The following is a 23,028-nucleotide window of genomic DNA, read 5'->3' on the forward strand; positions in this document are numbered from 1 at the left end:
AGCCTCCCATGGCAAACGTGGATTTTTTAAAAATTATTTTTAGCCTCCCATGGCAAACGTGGATTTTTTAAAAATTATTTTTAGCCTCCCATGGCAAACGTGGATTTTTTAAAAATTATCTTTAGCCTCCCATGGCAAACGTGGATTTTTTAAAAATTATCTTTAGCCTCCCATGGCAAACGTGGATTTTTTAAAAATTATCTTTAGCCTCCCATGGCAAACGTGGATTTTTTAAAAATTATTTTTAGCCTCCCATGGCAAACGTGGAGTTTTTAAAAATTATTTTTAGCCTCCCATGGCAAACGTGGATTTTTTAAAAATTATTTTTAGCCTCCCATGGCAAACGTGGATTTTTTAAAAATTATTTTTAGCCTCCCATGGCAAACGTGGATTTTTTAAAAATTATTTTAGCCTCCCATGGCAAACGTGGATTTTTTAAAATTTATTTTTAGCCTCCCATGGCAAACGTGGATTTTTTAAAATTTATTTTAGCCTCCCATGCCAAACGTGGATTTATTAAAAATTATTTTTAGCCTCCCATGCCAAACGTGGATTTATTAAAAAATTATTTTTAGCCTCCCATGGCAAACGTGGATTTTTTAAAAATTATTTTTAGCCTCCCATGGCAAACGTGGATTTTTTAAAAATTATTTTTAGCCTCCCATGGCAAACGTGGATTTTTTAAAAATTATTTTTAGCCTCCCATGGCAAACGTGGATTTTTTAAAAATTATTTTTACTTTCGTCATTTAAATATTTTCTCTTCCCATTCACATCCTTCCGGCAAATGTTTTTTTCCTTTCTGATACTATTGTTGTTACTTTGTCCTATAAATTACAAAAGCCTCCAAGTATAATGTACAAGTTGCACTAGTAGTAGTATTCATATATAATTTTCACTTTCACAGCAGGATAACAAGATAGAGTAATTTTTGTATTTTCACTACAGCAGCAACAATAGCCCAGTCAAAGCACAATGAAAGAAGGCGAACAAAACGAAAACATTTCTAAAACAACAGTTTTTGTTGTTTCAGGGTTTCCCCGGGAATAAATTGATGGATAAATTTGGTCGGCTTTTTAAAATTATACTTCCTCGGTTTAAGCAATGGACCAGACCTTATGAAATCCAATAAACTGTCTAAACTGTGGTGTCAATTTATGGAAAATAACATTGAAAGAAAATGGAAAAAACATGGCAACTCTGCCATAAAATAAAAACCCTTTTCTCCAACAACCCACTAAAGCAATGCATTTTAAATATGGCCCCATTTCAGGTGCAAAGAATAAAGCCTACAATCACGACAACGGTAGCTGCCTCTGTTTGGCATTTAGAATTCCCTTTAAGAGGAATTATCTCCGGAAATCCCATGAAAAATATGAGTTTTTAGTAGTACATAAATAAAACAGAGGAAATTGCTTTTCAGGTATAACGAAGAAAAATTAAGAACATTTGCCATAGGAGCCCAAAAATAATTTTTAAAAAATCCACGTTTGCCACGGGAGGCTAAAAATAATTTTTAAAAAATCCACGTTTGCCACGGGAGGCTAAAAATAATTTTTAAAAAATCCACGTTTGCCATGGGAGGCTAAAAATAATTTTTAAAAAATCCACGTTTGCCAAGGGAGGCTAAAAATAATTTTTAAAAAATCCACGTTTTCCATGGGAGGCTAAAAATAATTTTTAAAAAATTTACGGTTGCTGTGGGAGGCTAAAAATAATTTTTAAAAAATTCACGGTTGCCATGGGAGGCTAAAAATAATTTTTAAAAAATCCACGTTTTCCATGGGAGGCTAAAAATAATTTTTAAAAAATTTACGGTTGCCGTGGGAGGCTAAAAATAATTTTTAAAAAATTCACGGTTGCCATGGGAGGCTAAAAATAAATTTTAAAAAATCCACGTTTGCTTTGGGACCCTAAAAATAATTTTTAAAAATCTACCTTTGCCATGGAAGGCTAAAAATAATTTTTAAAAAATCCACTTTTGCCATGGGAGGCTAAAAATAATTTTTAAAAATCTACCTTTGCCATGGGAGGCTAAAAATAATTTTTAAAAAATCCACGTTTGCCATGGGAGGCTAACAATAATTTTTAAAAAATCCACGTTTGCCCTGGAGGCCTAAAATTATTTTTTAAAAAATCCACGTTTGCCATGGGAGGCTAAAAATAATTTTTAAAAAATCCACGGTTGCTAAAGGACTCTAAAAATAATTTTTAAAAAATCCACGTTTGCTAAAGGACTCTAAAAATAATTTTTAAAAAATCCACGTTTGCTAAAGGACTCTAAAAATAATTTTTAAAAAATCCACGTTTGCTAAAGGACTCTAAAAATAATTTTTAAAAAATCCACGTTTGCTAAAGGACTCTAAAAATAATTTTTAAAAAATCCACGTTTGCTAAAGGACTCTAAAAATAATTTTTAAAAAATCCACGTTTGCTAAAGGACTCTAAAAATAATTTTTAAAAAATCCACGTTTGTCATGGGAGGCTAAAAATAATTTTTAAAAAATCCACGTTTGCCATTGGAGGCTAAAAATAATTTTTAAAAAATCCACGTTTGCCATGGGAGGCTAAAAATAATTTTTAAAAAATCCACGTTTGCCATGGGAGACTAAAAATAATTTTTAAAAAATCCACGTTTGCCATGGGAGGCTAAAAATAATTTTTAAAAAATCCACGTTAGCTAAGGGACCTTAAAATTAATTTTTAAAAAATCCACGTTTGTTAAGGGACCTCAAAAATGATTTTTAAAAAATCCACGTTTGTTGTGGGACCTTAAAAATAATTTTTAAAAAATCCACGTTTGTTAAGGGACCTCAAAAATGATTTTTAAAAAATCCACGTTTGTTGTGGGACCTTAAAAATAATTTTTAAAAAATCCACGTTTGCTGTGGGACCTTAAAAATAATTTTTAAGAAATCCACAGTTGCTATGGGACCTCAAAAATAATTTTTAAAAAATCCACTTTAAATCAATCTTTTATCTATTTTCCCTGCCCCCAAAAATATGCTTTAATTTTCCTATTTCCTTGTTGTCGTTTTGCATTTCTTATTTAATCCCCATAAGTCTTTGCTAATTTCATATTTTGTAACAAAATCCCATTGTAAACAGAACAACAACAATTGCAACAACAACAAAGAGTAAATATATTGCAGACATTGTAAATCTTTGTTTTTTCATTTTAAATCCGCTGAATTGGTAAACAAAGTAAAAATGCAAGAAGTCCTCTCAGCTCCCAGATTCGTGTTGCCCACCATCAGGAAGTGGAAGAGAACGAGACTTGCGGACCTCCAACCCTTCGGTAAATATGTAGACGACAGCAACAGTGTCGTTGGCAGTTGCCACCGACAGTTGTAGGAGTCTGGCCTCATACACATGTATGGGTGTGTGTGTGTGAGGCCATGTAATTGGCTTTGTTATGCTGGTGTTTGTTTGACTGTTATTTTTTGGAAAATAAATCCTTTTTTCGGGGGTTTTTCACTTCAAACAGTTGATCCCCTTTGTTGACAGCGTTTCGTGATAGCGGACCCAGCCAGCATCACCAAATATTGTGGTGTGATAAATACATTTTTCCGTGGAGGTGTGTGGGTGGTGGAGGGTGGGTGTATATGTATAGGAACGAAAAGGTGGTTCGAGGAAGTCTACACGGTGACGGTGACACGCGACGATGAAGGGCCTCAAATTCCACAATATTTACTTTTGCCTAAAAGTAGGCTTTAAATTCAATCAAATGAAAATGTGGTGCCTCATCTCGGAATTAGGGGGGAAAATAAATTTTTCTTTCTCTCCCTCCCCTTTCTGACAATTTCACTTTCATCCTGCCTCGGTATTGATTTCACTCCAACATTTATCCATATTTACTTGCCGTCTGGCTGACTCCCACCATTCATATCTTACTCTGTTTTTTATTCGCACTCAATCCATGATAAAAAAAAATTCCATTATATTTAAGCCCTTGCCAATGGGCGCTGTGCTTAGCTGGGAGTATTAAATTACCGAACAAACAGCCGCACAACCCACGAACATAAATTATGTAAATTTTAATTAATATTCTGTCAAGCGAAACTGTTTTGACGGACATATGAAATGGAAAAAAAGGGGTAAGGGAAGGAAGGGGTGACAAGGATATACCCGCATCAGAGGCCAAACGGATTTTTTATTTTAATTTTATGAGAGTGGCTTTAATTAATTGATTGACTTAATTTTAATTCAATGCCGTCAACTTCAATATAATTTTTGAGAGGAAAATGATTTATGTAGCCTATTTCTAGGCTAAAATATAAAAAAGGCTTAAAAATAATTTTTAAAAAATCCACCTTTGCCATGGGACCTCAAAAATAATTTTTAAAAAATCCGCGTTTGCCATGGGACCCCAAAAATAATTTTTAAAAAATCTACGTTTGCTATGGGAGCCCAAAAATAATTTTTAAAAAATCCACGTTTGCCATGGGAGGCTAAAAATAATTTTTAAAAAATCTACGTTTGCTATGGGAGCCCAAAAATAATTTTTAAAAAATCCACGTATGACATGGGAGGCTAAAAATAATTTTTAAAAAATCCACGTTTGCCAAGGGTACCCAAAAATATTTTTTAAAAAATCCACGTTTGCCAAGGGTACCCAAAAATAATTTTTAAAAAATCCACGTTTGCCAAGGGTACCCAAAAATAATTTTTAAAAAATCCACGTTTGCCAAGGGTACCCAAAAATATTTTTTAAAAAATCCACGTTTGCCAAGGGTACCCAAAAATAATTTTTAAAAAATCCACGTTTGCCAAGGGTACCCAAAAATAATTTTTAAAAAATCCACGTTTGCTAAGGAACCCCAAAAATAATTTTTAAAAAATCCACGTTTGTTATAGGTTCTCCAATATAATTTTTAAAAAATCCACGTTTGTTACAGATTCTCCAATATAATTTTTAAAAAATCCACGTTTGTTATAGGTCCTCCAAAATAATTTTTAAAAAATCCACGTTTGTTATAGGTCCTCCAAAATAATTTTTAAAAAATCCACGTTTGCTAAGGGACCCCAAAAAAAAAATTTTAAAAAATCCACGTTTGCTACTTGACCCCAAAGATAATTTTTAAAAAATCCACTTTTGCCATGGGACCTTAAAAATAATTTTTAAAAAATCCACGTTCGCAAAGGAACCCCAAAAATAATTTTTAAAAAATCCACGTTTGTTGTAGGTCTTCCAAAATATTTGTTGTAAAGGTCACGTGCATACAAGCCCCTAAAAATTTGTTCTACTTTTCTACAGCCACGTGTTCGCTTTGGCAAATACTACCATCTTTGCTTTAAATTATTCACATATTGTCCTAATGTCCTTGAACACGAACTGATGGAGGCGCAGAGATAATCGGAGCTATGTGTGGGTGTGAGTTCATTTACCCCGATTAACCCCTAGTTGTTGGCCATTAACCCCTTTTGGTTTTTGCCCGTCCAAATCTCAGTTCTCAAATAAATAGTTGGCAATTTTTGCAACAATGTCCTTGTCTTCGACACTTAAATTGGCACTGGACATGCCGGGGCTATTAACGATGGTGGTAGAACAAGCATAGAGTTCGCACTTCGAATACTTGAAATATTCAAGTGAAAAATGTTGGAAAACTCAGTCATTATGGAGACGCGGAAAATCGTGGTCATTGCAGTTTTATTGGGAATTTCATTGGTCGGGCGGAGTCAAATGGAGATGGAGAATCAAGAAAAGGAATATCAAGGACTCTTTGAGATAATCCTGCAGGACATTTTCCGTGAATCGCCATTTGATTCCATTCTTTTTGTGGGAAATGAGGCTCCTGCATCAGAAGTTATCCAGGGAATTGAAGTGCCAAAATTAATTTTTAGCCCAGGACATCAAAGGACTTTTTTGTACAAGGATTTTTATAATTCAGAAATTCTGGTGGTTATCCTGCTTAGATTTCGAATCGATGAAGAAGTGTTGCAAAGAGCTGCCGAGATTTTGGATTACATGCGCCAATGCCGGATTTTATTGCTGGCCGAGGATATTGAGGATAGCCAACGGCTCAGGGACACTTTAAGGACCCTCTGTGAGGATTACAAAATGACAAATGTTTTCCTGGTCATTTTCTCAGAGGAAACTCCCCACCCCTCCTTTTGGTCTTTGCGCAATTTCCCCCATTTTTCTTGGCAAGAATGGTGCCCCCGAAAGCATGCTGCATATTATCCCATACAATGGTATGATTTCCAAAATATCAGCCTAAGGACCTATGTGGACCAGGATTCGGCGAGGACCTTTGTCTATGAGGATGCCAAGGGGAATATCAAAATGAATGGCTTTGTGGCGAAATTCATAATTCTATTCGCCAGGACCCACAATGCCACCTTGGAAATGCCATTGCCCCTAGAAGTAGGCAAGGAAACTCATTTTACCATCATCAATCAAATGGTGGCGGACAATAAATTGGACCTACCCATGGCCATGATACCCGGAATGTATGCCTCGGAATGGCGTGATGTGTCCGACACCTATGATTTGAATCAAATTATCCTCATGGTTCCGTTGAGTCACAAATTATCGATGCAGGAGATTTTCGGACTCCTGCTCAATGGCCACTTCTTTTGTTGTTTCTTTGTCTCCTCTTTGGTGTTATCCTTTTGCCATGGCTTCATAGATCACTGGCGCCAGGAGTGGCAACAATTTTGGGATTGGATCATAACGGAGAGGGTGTGGCCAGGGCTACTGGGTCAATCCTTCCATGTGCGCCGCCAACCTCTGGCAAGCTTAAAAATAATTTATCTGGTCATTGGCTTTAGTGGCCTCTACATAGCCACCCGCTTCTCGGCCAACATGAATATGTACCTCAATAAGCCACCCTATCATCCGCAAATCCGCAACTATCACGACCTACGAGAATCGAAAATGAAAATCCTAGTGGATGTGGCTGATTCCCGGGACTCCGAGGACCTGCGAGAATTTATTGTCTATACCAGCAATACCACTTACCTGCATGAAAATCGCCGAAAATTGAATACCTCCTTCTGCTACTATGCCACCACGGCCACTTATCAGGTCCTCCTGCGGCAGCAGAGATACAGCTCCCATCACGTCTTTCACACCCCCAAATCGATGGCTTACTTCAGCATGCTGCCATGGGGGTTCCGCCTGCAACACAACTCTCCCTACAAGGAGGCGCTCAACGAATTCATCCACAATGTCCATTCGGCGGGATTGATTCACGCCTGGCACAACAGCCTGTTTTGGGATATGTTGAAGCTGAAAAAGGTCTCGATACGCTATAGGCCCGTGGACACGGATCAGAGAGTGCTGACGGCCTCGGATCTCTTTTGGGTTTGGATGATAATTCCCACAGGATTGGGTGGTAGTTGTGTGGTGTTTCTCCTCGAAGTGCTGTGGGGTAGGAAGAAGGTTTTCAAGCGAAAAATCAGTTTGCCTCAGTGAATAAATGAAAACGAAAAATTTTTTTTTTTTTAATTAAAAAAAACGGATACAAATAAATATATTATGTGAGGTGACAACAACAACAAACGTGGAGTTTTTTTAAATAATAATTTAGAGGGCTTACAACAAAGGTTGATTTCTTAAAAATTATTTTGGGCCACTCCCATAAACATGGACTTTTTTAAAATTATTTTTAGAGTCCCTTGTCAAACGTGGGTCCCTCGGCAAACGTGCAATTTTTAAAAATTATTTTTAAGCTCCCATAGCAAACGTGGATTTAAAAAAAATAAGGTTCCATAGCAAACGTGGATTTTTTTGAAAAAATATTTTTGAGCCCCCATGGCAAACCAGGATTTTTTAAAAACTATTTTTAGGGTCCCACAACAAACGTGGATTTTTTAAAAATTATTTTTAGAGTCCTTTAGCAAACGTGGATTTTTTAAAAATTATTTTTAGAGTCCCTTGGCAAACGTGGATTTTTTAAAAATTATTTTTAAAGTCCCTTGGCAAACGTGGATTTTTTAAAAATTATTTTTAGAGTCCCTTGGCAAACGTGGATTTTTTAAAAATTATTTTTAGAGTCCCTTGGCAAACGTGGATTTTTTAAAAATTATTTTTAGAGTCCCTTGGCAAACGTGGATTTTTTAAAAATTATTTTAGAGTCCTTTAGCAAACGTGGATTTTTTAAAAATTATTTTTAGAGTCCCTTGGCAAACGTGGATTTTTTAAAAATTATTTTTAAAGTCCCTTGGCAAACGTGGATTTTTTAAAAATTATTTTTAGAGTCCCTTGGCAAACGTGGATTTTTTAAAAATTATTTTTAGAGTCCCTTGGCAAACGTGGATTTTTTAAAAATTATTTTTAGAGTCCCTTGGCAAACGTGGATTTTTTAAAAATTATTTTTAGAGTCCCTTGGCAAACGTGGATTTTTTAAAAATTATTTTTAGAGTCCCTTGGCAAACGTGGATTTTTTAAAAATTATTGTATATCTCGTTGCAATTGTGCCTTTCTAAGCCTAAGTTCCCCTGTGAATCCGGCGAATGAAATATGAAAGAAACATATTTATTAAAAATAATGTCCAATAATTTCTAATCACTTTCCCAGCCACTTTGTATTTTAACATTTAATCGAAATTGAATAAAATTGTTTTAAAGCAATCAATCAAATTCTTTGACGGTATCACGATACGAAAACATATTTTATTTTTACTGGCTTTTGTGATATTATTTTAACCTTAACTTTTTGCTGCTGTTGTTGTTGCTACTTCGTGACATATCCATTATTGTTGTTGGAATTGATTTCATTGTAAATATTCTCAACGTCGATTAGTTTGATTAGACTTAGGAACAATGTCGCCAATTCTTTTCTTTGCAGCAGTCTCATCAAATCCACCTTTGAAGGGTCTGTCCAAACCATTCAAGTGTCCATCTTCCTGTTTTATGGATAAAATTTCTATTTAATGAAGGCGATGTGGAATGAATATTAATTGGCAGTTTACTTCAGGCATTGCACATATAAGAGATTTTCGAGAAAGAGTATTGGTCTGAAGAAATACATAGCTAAATATTTTTGTCCAGGTTTTTTATGGGTGGCTTAAAAATATTTAAAACAAAATATTTATAAAAAAATCTCATTTGTTATAGGACCTAAAAAATAATTTTAAAAAAATCCACGTTAGCCGTGGAAGCCTAAAAATAATTTTAAAAAAATCCACGTTAGCCATGGAAGCCTAAAAATAATTTTTAAAAAATCCACGTTTGCCAAGGGAGCCTAAAAATAATTTTTTAAAAATCCACGTTTGCCAAGGGACCCTAAAAATAATTTTTAAAGAATCCACATTTGCCGTGGGACCCTAAAAATAATTTTTAAAGAATCCACATTTGCCGTGGGACCCTAGAAATATTTTTAAAAAAATCCACGTTTGTAGTTTGACCCTAAAACTAATTTTTAAAGAATCCACATTTGCCGTGGGACCCTAGAAATATTTTTAAAAAAATCCACGTTTGTAGTTTGACCCTAAAACTAATTTTTAAAGAATCCACATTTGCCGTGGGACCCTAGAAATATTTTTAAAAAAATCCACGTTTGTAGTTTGACCCTAAAACTAATTTTTAAAAAAATCCACGTTTGACCCTAAAACTAATTTTTAAAAAAATCCACGTTTGTAGTTTGACCCTAAAAATAATTTTTAAAAAATCCACGTTTGTAGTTTGACCCTAGAAATATTTTTAAAAAAATCCACGTTTGTAGTTTGACCCTAAAAATAATTTTTAAAAAATCCACGTTTGTAGTTTGACCCTAGAAATATTTTTAAAAAAATCCACGTTTGTAGTTTGACCCTAAAAATAATTTTTAAAAAATCCACGTTTGCTTTGGGACCCTAAAAATAATTTTTAAAAAATCCACGTTTGTTGTGGGATCCTAAAAATAATTGTTAAAAAATCCACGTTTGCTTTGGGACTCTAAAAATAATTGTTAAAAAATCCACGTTTGCTTTGGGACTCTAAAAATAATTTTTAAAAAATCAACGTTTGCTTTGGGACTCTAACAATAATTTTTAAAAACTCCACGTTTGTTAAGGGACTCTAAAAATAATTTTTAAAAAATCCACGTTTGCCATGGGAGCTTAAAATTAATTTTTAAAAAATCCACGTTTGCCATGGGAGCCTAAGAATAATTGTTAAAAAATCCACGTTTGCCATGGGAGCCTAAAAATAATTGTTAAAAAATCCACGTTTGCCATGGGAACCTAAAAATAATTGTTAAAAAATCCACGTTTGCCATGGGAGCCTAAAAATAATTGTTAAAAAATCCACGTTTGCCATGGGAGCCTAAAAATAATTGTTAAAAAATCCACGTTTGCCATGGGAGCCTAAAAATAATTTTTAAAAAATCCACGTTTGCCATGGGACATTAAAAATAATTTTTAAAAAATCCACGTTTGCCATGGGAGCCTAAAAATAATTTTTAAAAAATCCACGTTTGCCATGGGAGCCTAAAAATAATTTTTAAAAAAACCACGTTTGCCATGGGAGCCTAAAAATAATTTTTAAAAAATCCACGTTTGCCATGGGAGCCTAAAAATAATTTTTAAAAAATCCTCGTTTGCTTTGGCAGCCTAAAAATAATTATTAAAAAATCCACGTTTGCCATGGGAGCCTAAAAATAATTTTTAAAAAATCCACGTTTGCCATGGGAGGCTAAAAATAATTTTTAAAAAATCCACGTTTGTTGTGGGAGCCTAAAAATAATTTTTAAAAAATCCACGTTTGCCATGGGAGCCTAAAAATAATTTTTAAAAAATCCACGTTTGCCATGGGAGCCTAAAAATAATTTTTAAAAAATCCACGTTTGCCATGGGAGCCTAAAAATAATTTTTAAAAAATCCACGTTTCTTAGGGGACCCTAAAAATAATTTTTAAAAAATCCACGTTTCTTAGGGGACCCTAAAAATAATTTTTAAAAAATCCACGTTTCTTAGGGGACCCTAAAAATAATTTTTAAAAAATCCACGTTTGTTGTGGGTCCTCTAAAATATTTTTTAAAAAATCCACGTTTATGGAAGTAGCCCAAATTTTTTTTTAAGAAATCTCCGTTTGCTGAGGGCCTTCCACAATAATTTTTTTAAAAATAAATATTTATTTTTTTTTATTTATTTAATTTTTTTTTCAAAATTCATTTCTTTCCCATTTTCTTAAGGCGTTCCACCAAAAGTTCCATGCAAAAAATTCCGCCACTCACAAACCAACCAATGACATTTAGTAACCAAGCCCAATGCAAATCCTCCACATCCAGAGCTTCCAGGAGCTCCTCGGTATTGGGATCCTTTAAGGGTACCAGTTTAAGCTGTACCATATGCTTGTAGGTGAAGGCTATCCAGGCCGTCATGAGACCCCTTTCATGGACCAAATGGATAATTGCATTGAGGGCCTCGCGGTAGGGAGAGTTCCTCGGTAGCGGTATACCCCACACCATGAGCTCGTGCAAATCCATGGCCGGCGGAATGTGGAACACATTGCGCCGAAAATATTTCTGCCGATGATCGTAGATATCCCAGAGGGGTGTCTGGACCACATAGCCGTAGGAGGTGTTGAAGTTGTGACGATTCACCTGGAAATCCGTGGAGTTCTGGGCAATGACGGCGATGTGATGCCATTTCTTGAGCCACTGGCCCATGATGAGGGCATCGGCGGGATGTAAAAGGATCTTTATGGGGGATTCCGCCAAATCTTCGAGTCTTTCCAGCTGGCGATGATAGGGGGCGGAGGTAAAATAACTGTTCACCTTGGCGGAAAATTCAGTGCTCAAAATGAGACCAATCAGGGCTATGCAAAAATAAATCAATCGCTGACCCACAATGGGGTTGAGACGTTCCTTGAATGCCTGACCCAATACCCCGGGATATACCTCATCGCTCATCAGGAAATTCCAGTTCCAGGGAATTTTATTGAAAATCCACTCGATGAGCGAGAGAATTGTGGAGAAGATCAGCGAGGCCGTGTAGATGATGGCAAAAAACCGCCGATCCAACAGCAAATGGAACACCTCATCCACATTCAGCTGCGAGGAGAGCGGTACCATTATGGCCACTTTGTTGAGCAGGACAAATTTGGTTATATGCCACCAATTTCCCCTGCCTCCGGCATCCAAGGTCATGGGTATGTCGAGAAGTTCGGCCTTGACCATTTGCGTGATTTCGGTGAAGTGCACTGGCGCATCGACTTCCAGCGGACGATACATTTGCAGATGGGCATTGAAATATTCCGCAAAGAAAAACACTAGATTTGCCACAAATCCACTGACCTGGACCTGACCATGGTCATCGTGGAAAACCAAGGAATTCGGAAGGGAATCATCCGGCTGGGTAAGCAGGGTTTTGTTGTGCATATTCCGCCAATTGGGGGGATAAAAGATGCGTCCAGGAATTTCCAAGGATACTTGAGCCCACTTATATTTCGGATAGGGTTGGAGAATAAAATCGTGGTTATCTGCAGCTCCCAGGTGGCTGAGCAGAACATTTGTCATTTTATATTTTTCACATAATTTCAGAATTTCCTCCCGGAATTCCTGGCCAGATTCCAGTGCCGGGGTCGCGATGACAATCCGACTTTGCCTCATGTTCTCCAAACTTTGGGCCACGGATTCCATGAGTTTTTCATTCACTCTTTGGGACATGAAAATAATGCTGAGAATTTCGGAATTGTAGAGCTCGCTAAAGGGCACCACATTGCCCTCCCGCAATATTAGGTGGGGTATTGAACGAATCCAAGGGCAATCATTGAAAATTTCCAAATTTTCCAGCTCCCCAACAGCGACCTGGTACAGCAACAGAGAATAAAGTGGCCTCTCCTTTTCGATGGCAGCCAAGGTGGTGAGGCAAAAATTTTCAAAATTTTTAAAATTTTTTTCAGATTCAATTTTTTCCAAAATCTGAAAACTTTTTACAGATTGAGAATTTTCGAAGAGAAATAGGAGACCACACACAATCACAACCCGACCCGACATGGTGTACATGATGACTTAAGTATTGAGATTGCCAAACAGCATTAAATGCCCCTGAAAAAGCTCGGGGCACATAAACGCTGTTATGTTAATTGTTTCAATTAGCGTTTCGAAGGGGCCGAATCGAAAGATCACAGATAAGATAAGCGGATATTCCCAGGGGTTAAAACAATCACATCCAATTTACATAATTGAAATGGAGTCGGAAGGAAAATGATTTTTTAGGGAAATGGAAAATAAAAAAAATATTTTGGAGGGTTATTGTTGAACGTGGATTTTTAAAAAATATTTTTAACGTCCCACAACAAACGTGGATTTTTTAAAAATTATTTTTAGGGTCCCCTAACAAACGTGGATTTTTTAAAAATTAGTTTTAGGGTCCCACAACAAACACAACAAATGTATATTTTTTTAAAATTATTTTAAGGGTCCCCTAACGTACGTGGATTTTTTAAAAATTATTTTTAAGGTCCCACAATAAACGTGGATTTTTTAAAAATTATTTTTAAGGTCCCACAATAAACGTGGATTTTTTAAAAATTATTTTTAAGGTCCCACAATAAACGTGGATTTTTTAAAAATTATTTTTAAGGTCCCACAATAAACGTGGATTTTTTTTAATTTACTTTCCCATGACTTTTTAATTTTTTGGCAATTGGGATCTATTTTATTTCCTCTTTCGATTTTCATTCCCCCATTTGACATAAATACCTCAATCAGCATGGTTACTGGGTCAGTTTGCAGTGCATCGTCGGTTATAACATATCAGGGTCAAACGATAATAAACGGTAATTTTTGTGGCGAATTTTCATTGATCAAATATTGATATATTTAAAATTGTTATCGGTCCTACCAAAAAAAATTAATATCTTGAGTCAAAATTATTTTCAATTTTTTCGTAATGTTATTACTGTTATAACATTTCCTAGTTTTAGTGGTGAGAATTTTGTTATAAACGATTTGATTCTGGTGTGGGAATTTCCATTTTAAGAGGAAGTTTATTCATGTTGATGGAGAGATAAGTGTCTCGGTGTTGAAAATTTGAAGAAAAAGAAACTAAATATTATCTAAAAAAATAAGAATATTGAAATAACTAAAACCATTATCATGTAATTTTCAATCAAGAGGCGGAAAATTTATCGATCTGGCAAATTGACAAAAAAAAAAAAAAGAAACACAAACAAGCTGCAATGAGTGTTTTTTTAATCAAGGAAATCTTCCGCACTCTTGTTTTTTATTTAGATAAAAACACAAACAAAACAACAAAACGTTTGCTATGGGGGCCTAAAAATAATCTTTCAAAAAACCCACGATTGCTTTAAAATGTTAAAAAAAAATAAAAAAAAAACCACGTTTGTTGTGAGACCTTAAAAATAATTTTCAAAAAACCCACGATTGCTTTAAAATGTTAAAAAAAAATAAAAAAAAATCCACGTTTGTTGTGAGACCTTAAAAATAATTTTTAAAAAATCCACGTTTGTTGTGAGACCTTAAAAATAATTTTTAAAAAATCCACGTTTGTTGTGAGACCTTAAAAATAATTTTTAAAAAATCCACGTTTGTTGTGAGACCTTAAAAATAATTTTTAAAAAATCCACGTTTGTTGTGAGACCTTAAAAATAATTTTTAAAAAATCCACGTTTGTTGTGAGACCTTAAAAATAATTTTTAAAAAATCCACGTTTGTTGTGAGACCTTAAAAATAATTTTAAAAATCCACGTTTGTTGTGAGACCTTAAAATAATTTTTAAAAAATCCACGTTTGTTGTGAGACCTTAAAAATAATTTTTAAAAAATCCACGTTTGTTGTGAGACCTTAAAAATAATTTTTAAAAAATCCACGTTTGTTGTGAGACCTTAAAAATAATTTTTAAAAAATCCACGTTTGTTGTGAGACCTTAAAAATAATTTTTAAAAATCCACGTTTGTTGTGAGACCTTAAAAATAATTTTTAAAAAATCCACGTTTGTTGTGAGACCTTAAAAATAATTTTTAAAAAATCCACGTTTGTTGTGAGACCTTAAAAATAATTTTTAAAAAATCCACGTTTGTTGTGAGACCTTAAAAATAATTTTTAAAAAATCCACGTTTGTTGTGAGACCTTAAAAATAATTTTTAAAAAATCCACGTTTGTTGTGAGACCTTAAAAATAATTTTTAAAAAATCCACGTTTGTTGTGAGACCTTAAAAATAATTTTTAAAAAATCCACGTTTGTTGTGAGACCTTAAAAATAATTTTTAAAAAATCCACGTTTGTTGTGAGACCTTAAAAATAATTTTTAAAAAATCCACGTTTGTTGTGAGACCTTAAAAATAATTTTTAAAAAATCCACGTTTGTTGTGAGACCTTAAAAATAATTTTTAAAAAATCCACGTTTGTTGTGAGACCTTAAAAATAATTTTTAAAAAATCCACGTTTGTTGTGAGACCTTAAAAATAATTTTTAAAAAATCCACGTTTGTTGTGAGACCTTAAAAATAATTTTTAAAAAATCCACGTTTGTTGTGAGACCTTAAAAATAATTTTTAAAAAATCCACGTTTGTTGTGAGACCTTAAAAATAATTTTAAAAAATCCACGTTTGTTGTGAGACCATAAAAATAATTTTTAAAAAATCCACGTTTGTTGTGAGACCATAAAATAATTTTTAAAAATCCACGTTGTTGTGAGACCATAAAAATAATTTTAAAAAATCCACGTTTGTTGTGAGACCTTAAAAATGATTTTTAAAAAATCCACGTTTGTTGTGAGACCATAAAAATAATTTTTAAAAAATCCACGTTTGTTGTGAGACCTTAAAAATAATTTTTAAAAAATCCACGTTTGTTGTGAGACCTTAAAAATAATTTTTAAAAAATCCACGTTTGTTGTGAGACCTTAAAAATAATTTTTAAAAAATCCACGTTTGTTGTGAGACCTTAAAAATAATTTTTAAAAATCCACGTTTGTTGTGAGACCTTAAAATAATTTTTAAAAAATCCACGTTTGTTGTGAGACCTTAAAAAAAAATTTTAAAAAATCCACGTTTGTTGTGAGACCTTAAAAAAATTTTTAAAAAATCCACGTTTGTTGTGAGAACTTAAAAAAATTTTTAAAAAATCCACGTTTGTTGTGAGACCTTAAAAATAATTTTTAAAAAATCCACGTTTGTTGTGAGACCTTAAAAATAATTTTTAAAAATCCACGTTTGTTGTGAGACCTTAAAAATAATTTTTAAAAAATCCACGTTTGTTGTGAGACCTTAAAATAATTTTTAAAAAATCCACGTTTGTTGTGAGACCTTAAAAATAATTTTTAAAAAATCCACGTTTGTTGTGAGACCTTAAAAATAATTTTTAAAAAATCCACGTTTGTTGTGAGACCTTAAAAATAATTTTTAAAAAATCCACGTTTGTTGTGAGACCTTAAAAATAATTTTTAAAAAATCCACGTTTGTTCTGAGACCTTAAAAATAATTTTTAAAAAATCCACGTTTGTTGTGAGACCTTAAAAATAATTTTTAAAAATCCACGTTTGTTGTGAGACCTTAAAAATAATTTTAAAAAATCCACGTTTGTTGTGAGACCTTAAAAATAATTTTTAAAAAATCCACGTTTGTTGTGAGACCTTAAAAATAATTTTTAAAAAATCCACGTTTGTTGTGAGACCTTAAAAATAATTTTTAAAAAATCCACGTTTGTTGTGAGACCTTAAAAATAATTTTTAAAAAATCCACGTTTGTTGTGAGACCTTAAAAATAATTTTTAAAAATCCACATTTGTTGTGAGACCTTAAAAATAATTTTTAAAAAATCCACGTTTGTTGTGAGACCTTAAAATAATTTTTAAAAATCCACGTTTGTTGTGAGACCTTAAAAATAATTTTTAAAAAATCCACGTTTGCTATTGGACCCTTAAAAACAATTTTTAAAAAATCCACGTTTGTTGTGAGACCTTAAAATAATTTTTAAAAAATCCACGTTTGTTGTGAGACCTTAAAATAATTTTTAAAAAATCCACGTTTGTTGTGAGACCTTAAAAAAATTTTTAAAAAATCCACGTTTGTTGTGAGACCTTAAAAAAATTTTTAAAAATCCACGTTTGTTGTGAGACCTTAAAAATAATTTTTAAAAAATCCACGTTTGTTGTGAGACCTTAAAAATAATTTTTAAAAAATCCACGTTGTTGTGAGACCTTAAAAATAATTTTTAAAAAATCCACGTTTGTTGTGAGACCTTAAAAATAATTTTTAAAAATCCACGTTTGTTGTGAGACCTTAAAAATAATTTTAAAAAATCCACGTTTGTTGTGAGACCTTAAAAATAATTTTTAAAAAATCCACGTTTGTTGTGAGACCTTAAAAATAATTTTTAAAAATCCACGTTTGTTGTGAGACCTTAAAATAATTTTTAAAAAATCCACGTTTGTTGTGAGACCTTAAAATAATTTTTAAAAAATCCACGTTTGTTGTGAGACCTTAAAATAATTTTTAAAAAATCCACGTTTGTTGTGAGACCTTAAAAATAATTTTTAAAAAATCCACGTTTGTTGTGAGACCTTAAAAATAATTTTTAAAAAATCCACGTTTGTTGTGAGACCTTAAAAATAATTTTTAAAAAATCCACGTTTGTTGTGAGACCTTAAAAATAATTTTTAAAAAATCCACGTTTGTTGTGAGACCTTAAAATAATTTTTAAAAAATCCACGTTGTTGTGAGACCTTAAAAATAATTTTTAAAAAATCCACGTTTGTTGTGAGACCTTAAAAATAATTTTTAAAAAATCCACGTTTGCTATTGGACCCTTAAAAATAATTTTTAAAAATCCACGTTTGTTGTGGGACCTTAAAAATAATTTTTAAAAAATCCACGTTTGTTGTGGGACCGTAAATTTTTTTAAAAAAATCCGTAATTTTTTAACAGTATTTTTTTTGTTTAAAAATCCACGTTTGTTGTGGGACCGTAAATTTTTTTAAAAAAATCCGTAATTTTTTAACAGTATTTTAAAAAAAAAAAAATCCACGTTTGTTGTGTGACCTTAAAGATAATTTTTAAAAAATCCACATTTGTTGTGAGACCTTAAAACTAATTTTTAAAAAATCCACGTTTGTTGTGAGACCTTAAAACTAATTTTTAAAAAATCCACGTTTGTTGTGAGACCTTAAAACTAATTTTTAAAAAATCCAAGTTTGTTGTGAGACCTTAAAAATAATTTTTAAAAAATCCACGTTTATTGTGGGACCTTAAAATAATTTTTTTAAAAATCCACGTTTGTTGTGAGACCTTAAAAATATTTTTTAAAAAATCCACGTTTGTTGTGAGATCTTAAAAATATTTTTTAAAAAATCCACGTTTGTTGTGATACCTTAAAAATAATTTTTAAAAAATCCACGTTTGTTGTGGGACCTTAAAAATAATTTTTAAAAAATTCACGTTTGCTACGGGACCTTAAAGATAATTTTTAAAAATAACACGTTTGCTTTGGGACCTTAAAAATAATTTTTAAAAAATCCACGTTTGTTGTGAGACCTTAAAAATAATTTTTAAAAAATCCACGTTTGTTGTGAGACCTTAAAACTAATTTTTAAAAAATCCACGTTTGTTGTGAGACCTTAAAACTAATTTTTAAAAAATCCACGTTTGTTGTGAGACCTTAAAAATAATTTTTAAAAAATCCACGTTTGTTGTGAGACCTTAAAATAATTTTTAAAAAATCCACGTTTGTTGTGAGACCTTAAAAATAATTTTTAAAAAATCCACGTTTGTTGTGAGACCTTAAAAATAATTTTTAAAAAATCCACGTTTGTTGTGAGACCTTAAAAATAATTTTTAAAAAATCCACGTTTGTTGTGAGACCTTAAAAATAATTTTTAAAAATCCACGTTTGTTGTGAGACCTTAAAAATAATTTTTAAAAAATCCACGTTTGTTGTGAGACCTTAAAAATAATTTTTAAAAATCCACGTTTGTTGTGAGACCTTAAAAATAATTTTTAAAAAATCCACGTTTGTTGTGAGACCTTAAAATTAATTTTTAAAAAATCCACGTTTGTTGTGAGACCTTAAAATAATTTTTAAAAAATCCACGTTTGTTGTGAGACCTTAAAAATAATTTTTAAAAAATCCACGTTTGTTGTGAGACCTTAAAAATAATTTTTAAAAAATCCACGTTTGTTGTGAGACCTTAAAATAATTTTTAAAAAATCCACGTTTGTTGTGAGACCTTAAAAATAATTTTTAAAAAATCCACGTTTGTTGTGAGACCTTAAAAATAATTTTTAAAAAATCCACGTTTGTTGTGAGACCTTAAAAATAATTTTTAAAAAATCCACGTTTGTTGTGAGACCTTAAAAATAATTTTTAAAAAATCCACGTTTGTTGTGAGACCTTAAAAATAATTTTTAAAAAATCCACGTTTGCTATTGGACCCTTAAAAATAATTTTTAAAAAATCCACGTTTGTTGTGGGACCTTAAAAATAATTTTTAAAAAATCCACGTTTGTTGTGGGACCTTGAAAATAATTTTTAAAAAATCCACGTTTGTTGTGGGACCTTAAAAATAATTTTTAAAAACTCCACGTTTGTTGTGGGACCGTAAATTTTTTTAAAAAAATCCGTAATTTTTTAACAGTAGTTTTCTTAAAAAAAATCCACGTTTGTTGTGTGACCTTAAAACTAATTTTTAAGAAATCCACGTTTGTTGTGAGACCTTAAAACTAATTTTTAAAGAAATCCACGTTTGTTGTGAGACCTTAAAACTAATTTTTAAAGAAATCCACGTTTGTTGTGAGACCTTAAAAATAATTTTTAAAAATCCACGTTAGTTGTGAGACCTTAAAAATAATTTTTAAAAAATCCACGTTTGTTGTGAGACCTTAAAAATAATTTTTAAAAAATCCACGTTTGCTATTGGACCCTTAAAAATAATTTTTAAAAAATCCACGTTTGTTGTGGGACCTTAAAAATAATTTTTAAAAAATCCACGTTTGTTGTGGGACCTTAAAACTAATTTTTAAAGAAATCCACGTTTGTTGTGAGACCTTAAAAATAATTTTTAAAAAATCCACGTTTGTTGTGAGACCTTAAAAATAATTTTTAAAAAATCCACGTTTGCTATTGGACCCTTAAAAATAATTTTTAAAAAATCCACGTTTGTTGTGGGACCTTAAAAATAATTTTTAAAAAATCCACGTTTGTTGTGGGACCTTGAAAATAATTTTAAAAAATCCACGTTTGTTGTGGGACCTTAAAAATAATTTTTAAAAACTCCACGTTTGTTGTGGGACCGTAAATTTTTTTAAAAAAATCCGTAATTTTTTAACAGTAGTTTTCTTAAAAAAAAATCCACGTTTGTTGTGTGACCTTAAAAATAATTTTTAAAAAATCCACGTTTGTTGTGAGACCTTAAAAATAATTTTTAAAAAATCCACGTTTGTTGTGAGACCTTAAAAATAATTTTTAAAAAATCCACGTTTGCTATTGGACCCTTAAAAATAATTTTTAAAAAATCCACGTTTGTTGTGGGACCTTAAAAATAATTTTTAAAAAATCCACGTTTGTTGTGGGACCTTGAAAATAATTTTTAAAAAATCCACGTTTGTTGTGGGACCTTAAAAATAATTTTTAAAAAATCCACGTTTGTTGTGGGACCGTAATTTTTTTTAAAAAAATCCGTAATTTTTTAACAGTATTTTTTTTTGTTTAAAAATCCACGTTTGTTGTGGGACCGTAAATTTTTTTAAAAAAATCCGTAATTTTTTAACAGTATTTAAAAAAAAAAAAAAATCCACGTTTGTTGTGTGACCTTAAAGATAATTTTTAAAAAATCCACATTTGTTGTGAGACCTTAAAACTAATTTTTAAAAATCCACGTTTGTTGTGAGACCTTAAAACTAATTTTTAAAAAATCCACGTTTGTTGTGAGACCTTAAAACTAATTTTTAAAAAATCCAAGTTTGTTGTGAGACCTTAAAAATAATTTTTAAAAAATCCACGTTTATTGTGGGACCTTAAAAATAATTTTTTTAAAAATCCACGTTTGTTGTGAGACCTTAAAAATATTTTTTAAAAAATCCACGTTTGTTGTGAGACCTTAAAAATATTTTTTAAAAAAATCCACGTTTGTTGTGATACCTTAAAAATAATTTTTAAAAAATCCACGTTTGTTGTGGGACCTTAAAACTAATTTTTAAAAAATCCACGTTTGTTGTGAGACCTTAAAACTAATTTTTAAAAAATCCACGTTTGTTGTGAGACCTTAAAACTAATTTTTAAAAAATCCACGTTTGTTGTGAGACCTTAAAAATAATTTTTAAAAAATCCACGTTTGTTGTGGGACCTTAAAACTAATTTTTAAAGAAATCCACGTTTGTTGTGAGACCTTAAAAATAATTTTTAAAAAATCCACGTTTGTTGTGAGACCTTAAAAATAATTTTTAAAAAATCCACGTTTGTTGCGGGACCTTAAAAATAATTTTTAAAAATCATTATTTCCTTCTTTAAATTTTTAGTTTTAGTAAAAATTTAATTCGGCATCTCGAACCAGAAAACCGGACCTCGCTACACAATGGAACATTTTACCACGGAATTCAATGGCACCCTGTCCCAACACCTGGATCGGGGTCAGTATTTTGAAATTGAGTTCGAGGCCATGGAGAATCCCAAAAAGTAGGTAAACTCTCACTATTTTGAGGAAAGCCGCTCATTTTTTCTTCACTCCCTCCGCTTTCAGAACCCAAATTGCCTTTGCCAAGGAGAAGCTAAGCAAGGACCCGGAAACCGATATTGGAATGTTGTTGGTTTTGAATTATGTCAACAATCTGATAACAGCCAATTCTCGTTATGGCGGCGAATGGGTCAATGCGGCCGAGGTCCAGTGTGACATATCCCGCCTGTGGCGTGAACCCATCAAACTGACTATTCATTTGTGGGAGGAGAGTTTCCATGTGGCCGTGAATGGCAAACATCGGATCCGTTTAAATTATTGTGGTAACATTCATTTACTGCAGGCCCTTCAGATCGACAATGATGTGCGGAGGATACTGCGTGTGGATCATCGCAACACGTATCCGACCCCATGGCCCCTGTGGTGTAGGGTCCATGCCCCCTATGGGGATGAGGTGAACTATTTTAGTTGTGATGTGCCGGCGCCACCGTATCAGGGATTGATGGTGGTCATACGGGTGCGCTGTTTCGGGGAGAGGGGTCGACTGAATATCAACACCAAGCATGAGGTGAGGGACAAGCTATTTGCCCACTTCAGCATCAGGTTTGATGAGAATTGTGTGGTGCGGAATAATAAGATCGATAACATGTGAGTAATTGGAGGTTGGGTGGGGTAGGGGAATTTTGAAGGAATATTTATTTTTTTAAATTTCAAATAATTTTGAATTTTTCTTTCAGATATGGTGAAGAAGATCGCAACACCGACTTTCCATTTGATTTTGATCGGGAATTCCGTCTGGGCATTGCCTGCGGAGAGAAGGCATTTCTGCTGGCCTTCAATGGCCTGAATTTGGGTTCCTTCGCTTATCGCGAAACCGGGGACCTGAAATTATCCACCGTGGGCGGTTTCAACATGTACAGCACTCTGGGTTTAATGTTTAAGGTTACCGAATTCGATTATATTCCCTTGAATGGACCGGAATGTAAATGCTATGAGAGGCATACTATTTTATAAATATCAAAAAATAAAAATAAATAAATAAAAAAAAATAATTTTTAAAAAATCCACGTTTGCCATGGGACATTAAAAATAATTTTTAAAAAATCCACGTTTGCCATGGGAGGCTAAAAATAATTTTTAAAAAATCCACGTTTGCCATGGGAGCCTAAAAATAATTTTTAAAAAATCCACGTTTGCCATGGGTGCCTAAAAATAATTTTTAAAAAATCCACGTTTGCCATGGGAGCTTAAAAATAATTTTTAAAAAATCCACGTTTGGTATGGGAGCCTAAAAATAATTTTTAAAAAATCCACGTTTACCATGGGACCTTAAAAATAATTTTTAAAAAATGCACGTTTCTTGGAGGACCTTAAAAATAATTTTTAAAAAATCCACGTTTATTGTGGAACCTTAAAAATATTTTTTAAAAAGAAACCACGTTTATTGTGGTAGCTTAAAATAATTTTTAA

At 32.4% G+C, this 23,028-nt stretch overlaps 3 protein-coding genes across 3 annotated transcripts; 2 read left to right on the forward strand and 1 right to left on the reverse strand.

The window, feature by feature from the left end:
* Window positions 1–5,682: 5,682 nt before the first annotated feature.
* Window positions 5,683–7,419, forward strand: LOC101900809 (uncharacterized). Its single transcript, XM_005189802.3, has one exon. The coding sequence runs from the start codon at window positions 5,683–5,685 to the stop codon at window positions 7,417–7,419; it is 1,737 nt and encodes a 578-aa protein (XP_005189859.3).
* Window positions 7,420–11,094: 3,675 nt separating this feature from the next.
* Window positions 11,095–12,567, reverse strand: LOC101900626 (uncharacterized). Its single transcript, XM_005189801.2, has one exon. The coding sequence runs from the start codon at window positions 12,565–12,567 to the stop codon at window positions 11,095–11,097; it is 1,473 nt and encodes a 490-aa protein (XP_005189858.2).
* Window positions 12,568–21,414: 8,847 nt separating this feature from the next.
* On the forward strand, window positions 21,415–22,583 carry LOC101900448 (uncharacterized). Its single transcript, XM_005189800.2, has 3 exons — window positions 21,415–21,560; window positions 21,625–22,206; window positions 22,296–22,583. Exons 1-3 carry the CDS (start codon window positions 21,460–21,462, stop codon window positions 22,570–22,572), a joined length of 960 nt encoding a protein of 319 aa, XP_005189857.1. The 5' UTR covers window positions 21,415–21,459; the 3' UTR covers window positions 22,573–22,583.
* The last annotated feature ends 445 nt before the right edge of the window (window positions 22,584–23,028 follow it).

This window comes from Musca domestica, unplaced genomic scaffold (assembly GCF_030504385.1).
Source record: "Musca domestica strain aabys unplaced genomic scaffold, Musca_domestica.polishedcontigs.V.1.1 713, whole genome shotgun sequence".
Lineage (NCBI taxonomy): Eukaryota > Metazoa > Arthropoda > Insecta > Diptera > Muscidae > Musca > Musca domestica.